Below are 5,984 nucleotides of genomic sequence, written 5' to 3' on the forward strand. Positions count from 1 at the left end.
CACACACACACACTCAGTCGGAGGAGCGATTACACGGTTAAACTGCCGGTAGAGTCAGTGTGATGGTCAGTTTCTGTGAGTTAAACTCTTTCTCTTTAATTTCAGCTCGAGCGTCTGCGGTGTTTACTTTCTGCTCTTCCTGCAGACGCGATGTCAACATCCGGCGCGATGACGTCACACGCACATGTGCACGTGTCATAACAACAGCTGAACGACAGGAGACAGCTGAACACCTTTATAACGACACGATCTACAGCCATAGATATAAACACACACACACACACACACACACACACACACACACAAGGGAACGACATACTGTGCTGATGCTGAGATAACATTATATGCGTGTTTGTGTTTCTCTGTATGTGTGTGTGTGCGTTTGTGCGCGCTCCACCTGCAGGGGGCGCCAGAGCGCGCTCCTCCTCAGTATTCTCCTCATCAGCACTGACGGTAAGCGCACAGATCTGCTCCAGCGCTGTTATCTTCTCCTCCGTCATGTCCAGCTCTATATTGTCAGCTGTTCAGTGTGGTCAGCTGTGTGTGTGTGAGTGTGTATTTCTGTGTGTGTATCGGTGTGTATGTGTGTGCTGTCGGGGGTCTTTAGCTTGATTAGCTCGGTTAGCCGGAGCGGCTAATGCCGAGTCTCGGCAGCGGACCGTGGTGTTTACCGTGAGCGGAGATCACGGAACTCCTCCGAGTGTCCTGTTGTGTGTGTCTGTCGGGTCAGCGGTGTGTGTTCTGGTTATAATCGCTGTTTGATCAGCTGTTGAGGGTCGGTGTGTGTGTGTGTGTGTGTGTGTGTGTGTGTGTGTGTGTGTGTGTGTGTGAACAGTGCTGGACTCTGACAGTCATCATCTGCTGATGTGATCTCTCTGTGTATGATCAGCAGTGAGTGCTGTTCTGTATATGATGTTGTAGAGGAGAGTGTGTGAATATGACAGCAGCTTCTCCTCTCTCCGTCTGTCCATCTTCCTCTGTGAAATAGAGGATTACTGAAGAAATGAAGTATACACTCAATATTCATATTCTTCTTTCTTCAGATAAAATATTAGGAAACTCCAGAACTGAAGCTGTTGCAGGTCTGACCGAGCGAACGCTGCCGTAATCTCCAGATATTAATATTAGAGCTGTCCAACCATTAATCACACACAGACAACAGATAAAAGAGTGTATTTACATGATGTAGACATGTTTACTGCTATATAAACACACACACACACACACACACACACACACACACACACACACACACACACACACCTGTATTTACAAGAGTAAAGTATGCAGCTGTAATATGTTTATCGGTGTATAGTTTATTATATGTCAGTGCAGGGGTGTAGAGTAACACATCAGCAACACTCAGATGGCTGTAATGGAGCAGTTTTCCTCAGGAGTTGGACTCTCCTGAGTGGTTTATACATGTGTACCCTCACTCACCATAAGCACATGTTCAGTGCAGTATCAGTACGGTTCCTCCACTACTGTCCTTCATCCTGCACTCACTGCTGTCTATGGGGATTAGAAAACCTCCAACCGAAAATCAACCAAATATCAACGTCTGATGATGTTCCAGCTTGACGTTGTGTGGATGTTTCCACTATGCTGTTCATCAGTTGTTGTATTTTGGTGGCCATACCTGCCCAGTAAATGTCAGTATGTGACGTCAGTATGACGCTGGTTTAAGACAGGGGTCACCAACACGTAGCCCGTGAGGATCACATGACCATTATAGCACCTCCCCAACTATGGGTTATTTTAAGCCAATGCATTGGGTTATTTGATTAAATATATTTTCCCATGCTGCTATTACTAGTGCTGCTATTCATATCATAATCATGACTGTGTAAATAAATAACATGCAGTTTTCACAAATATTTCCATTACATTTTAGTTCCAGACACGTTTATTAAAATAAATGAAGATTCACAAACAATGAAGAATCAGAATACAGTTCAGACAGATATAAGCTGAGCAAGCAGAAGTCCTGTGTTGATGATGGAGCTGTGTGTGCTGTAGAGGCTGCAGCAGCTGCACTCAGTGTCCACAGCGTACAGTACATTTAACCTCATGCAAACACTGCTAAAACATGCTCTAGGATGGTGAAACGGATGTAAAAACTCGACACGGAGAGGTCATTTGCTAAAAATAACAACATTATTGTGTTAGAGCTTAAATAAACTTTATAACACACTACAAGTGGAAAAAGTCTGGAAGGTTTGTGCAAACAGCAGTCTATTTCACAAGACCGGTGAAACCCCCGAAAAGCAACTGAAGCTCGTGCAGAGCGACACAAAACCAGTCATTTCAGACAGAAAGCCAGCCTGTGCTTAAAGATGAGAACAGATGTGACCTCCGCTCTCCCCCATGCCCAACTCAGCGCAGCTACAGAGGTGAGAGGAGCGCCGGCTGAGCTGTACACTGGAGGATCATTTCAGCCCAATCTGAAAGCTGAAGTTCATCATCTGTACACAGGGCATTGTAGTGCATGATGTGTTGGAATTGTTAGCGGCTAGTGAAAATATCGTGATCACTTGAAGATGTAAATACACAGAAGATGTAGAGAAGTGCTGCATGTTGATATGTGTCTGTCTCCTACCGTGTTAATCATTGTTGACAGCTCTTGTGGGAAGTCATTAACACGATCAGTGTCTTCACATGGATGAACATCATTAGTTATTAACAGTAAGATATAATTACAGGTAAATTCAGCATGTTAGTTATTCCAGAAGTGTGCATCAAACTGCTGGCCCTACACATTAATCAGTACTCAAGGAGCAGCTCTCCGTGTCAGAAAGGTTGGTGACCCCTGATTTAAGACGTGGCTCCATGTTGGATTCTGGTCACTTTCCAACACAACCTGAAATCAACCAAATATCAACGTCATTACTGGACATCAAAATAACGTCCTGAGACGCTGGCTGCTCTTGAATTTTGGTCACCTGACATCACGTACTAGATCTGACCTAATAATAGCGTGTGATGGCGCTGTGTGCCTGCTGGACAATCACTAATGCACTACAGAATATTACGTTTACACACACACACACACACACACACACACACACACATCCTCATATCAGATGTAAACACATCAGCTTCATACAGCGTAATACTCACAGCTCTCAGCACTCTTGAAAGGTCTGCATTTACTCGTACTGTGAGTAATGTCTCCAGCAGACACTGTTACTCTACTGCACTGCGCTGTTAGGCCAGTGAGAGTATGATCCATCAGTACTCTACACCACTGCTCAATATATATAATATACACATGAAATAAACAAATGTTTTATATGATATATTCATGCATCTGTTCATGTGTCTGTCTGTCTATATCTCTGTGTGTCTCTCTGTGTGTGTGTGTGCAGTGATGCGGCAGTGATCGTCAGCCGGGCGCTGCGGGCGGAGCGTGGGATGTTACGCTGGTCGGTTCACCTGGAGGGCGGCCCGCGGCGGGTCAATCACGCTGCAGTGTCAGTGGGACACAAGGTGTACTCGTTTGGGGGATACTGCTCCGGGGAGGACTACGAGACCCTGCGGCAGATCGACGTGCACGTCTTCAACACCGGTGCGCGAGCTCTGATCAGACAAACACCGACACGGTTACAGACGCTTACACTGCTGCTGTCCTCGTGTTCATCACTGGGTCAGGGGTTCTGTGGGTTAGAGCGACACTGAGCTGCACATCACACTGCTCCACATTCACACCGCCAGCACAGTCTGATGAGCAGGAGGAATGGACAGAACAGCGGCTATACCTGCTGTCAGACTGAACATACTTCACACACTCTGCTGTGAATAACACACACACTCACACACACACACACACACACACACACACACACTGTATGTTGGAGCTCAGTCTGAGTGTAAAACACACAGATGTTGTCCACAGGGTGGCGCTATTTGAGCATTCCCATCTCTTCATGATCACAGTAAAGCGGTGTGTGTGTTCTTGTGTGTGTGTGTGTGTGTGTGTGTGTGTGTGTGTTTCTGGCAGCTGGCTCTGTTCTCAGATCAGCTTAATCCTGTAAACAGTGTAGTGTTAGACTGCAGTGCTGTCGCTCCACCAGCCGCATGTGCAGACCTGAACCCTGAGCTCATCTGCATATGCAAATCACCCAACACGCATGCAAATCAGCTGAAACACACCGGCCGCCTCACTGCAGCAGCCCAATGATGAATACACAGATCCGGGATGTGTGTGTGTGTGTGTGTGTGTGTGTGTGTGTGTGTGTGAGTGTGTGTGTGTGTGTGTGTGTGTGTGTGCGTGCGCGTGTGCATGTGCGTGCGTGTGCAAGTGCGTGCGTGTGTGTGTGTGTCAGACAGTGATGCTCACCTGTGTGTGTGTGTGTTTGTGTTAGTGTCTCTGCGCTGGACAAAGCTGCCGCCAGTGCGCACTGGAGGTAGGGAGCATGCTCGTGAAGTGCCCTACATGCGCTATGGACACACTGCAGTGCTGGCAGACGACACCATACTGATCTGGGGCGGACGCAACGACACCGAGGGGGCCTGCAACGTGCTGTACGCCTTCGACATCAGTGAGTACACACACACACACACCTGCAACGTGCTGTACGCCTTCGACAACAGTGAGTACACACACACACACACACACACACACACCTGCAACGTGCTGTACGCCTTCGACAACAGTGAGTACACACACACACACACACACACACCTGCAACGTGCTGTACACCTTCGACATCAGTGAGTACACACACACACACACACACACACACATACACACACACACACACACACACACACATGCCTGCAACGTGCTGTACGCCTTCGACATCAGTGAGTACACACACACACACACACACACCTGCAACGTGCTGTACGCCTTCGACATCAGTGAGTACACACACACACACACACACACCTGCAACGTGCTGTACGTCTTCGACATCAGTGAGTACACACACACACACACACACATGCCTGCAAAGTGCTGTACGCCTTCAACATTAGTACACAGTATTGGTGACACACACACACCCAGGCCACACCCCTTTGGTCTCTTAGCTGGAGTTAGTAGACACGCCCTTTACTGCTGATTGGCTGAGTGTGTTTAAGGGCTCACTGTGTTCAGAAGCGTTGTTGGATTATTGTGGAGTGATCCTTCAGTCTAAGTGTGTGTGTGTGTGTGTGTGTGTGTGTGTGTGTGTTCTGTCTCAGACCAGCACCGATGGTTCACACCCAAGATCTCTGGCACAGTTCCAGGAGCGCGAGACGGACACTCAGCCTGTGTTCTGGGAAAAGCCATGTACATCTTTGGAGGATACGAGCAGCTGGTGTGTGTGACACACACACACACACACACATATGTACACACACACACACACACACATATGTACACACACACACACACACACACACACACATATGTACACACACACACACACACACATATGTACACACACACACACACACACACACACACATATGTACACACACATAAACACATACAATCATTTGTGCACACACATGCACACTACATTACACACACACACACACACACACACAGATCAGTCAGGGGTGTGTTTCCCAAAACCCTCATTAGCCAGCTAAGGTGGCAAGTTCTGTCGTTAAACATACTGTGTCACAAACCTGTACACTGGCAGCTTCTCCTCTGGAGCTGTAGTTAGAAACAGAGTCCATGGCTGTGTTCTATTCCCACTTATCCTCCCTATGCCCTATTCATTCAGAACATTCTGACATGTACACCTGGAATGAACAAATAAAGCAGTACGCTCATCTCTGTCAGCTGTCATTTGCTCTGAGTATTCTACAGTTCAGTTTACAGATGTGCTCCCTTCTCAGTGCACTTTGAAAACACTGATGTCATTCTGAACACAGCCGTGGCTCATGATGAACGCTGTAGGTGACCTGTTATTTACTCGCGGCATTTATGCTACGTCTCCAAAGCTTGTGAAAACAAGCGGATGCTCTTCCAGCTGCAACCCATCACTGG

General features: G+C 47.3%; 1 protein-coding gene across 3 annotated transcripts in view; it reads left to right on the forward strand.

Moving 5' to 3' along the window:
- Positions 1-425: 425 nt before the first annotated feature.
- klhdc3 (kelch domain containing 3) overlaps positions 426-5,984 on the forward strand; it is a 29,648-nt gene continuing 24,089 nt past the window's right edge. The window contains exons 1-4 of one of the 3 annotated variants that reach the window (XM_021480925.3): positions 426-453; positions 3,369-3,568; positions 4,365-4,541; positions 5,189-5,304. In XM_021480925.3, coding sequence (XP_021336600.1) covers positions 3,415-3,568; positions 4,365-4,541; positions 5,189-5,304 — 447 coding nt within the window. In that variant the 5' untranslated portion in view covers positions 426-453; positions 3,369-3,414. Of the gene's footprint in view, positions 548-3,368; positions 3,569-4,364; positions 4,542-5,188; positions 5,305-5,984 lie in introns of all 3 variants that reach the window. The other 2 variants (XM_073920400.1, XM_073920401.1) reach the window with 2 other exon arrangements.

Source organism: Danio rerio, chromosome 13 (genome assembly GCF_049306965.1).
Source record: "Danio rerio strain Tuebingen ecotype United States chromosome 13, GRCz12tu, whole genome shotgun sequence".
Lineage (NCBI taxonomy): Eukaryota > Metazoa > Chordata > Actinopteri > Cypriniformes > Danionidae > Danio > Danio rerio.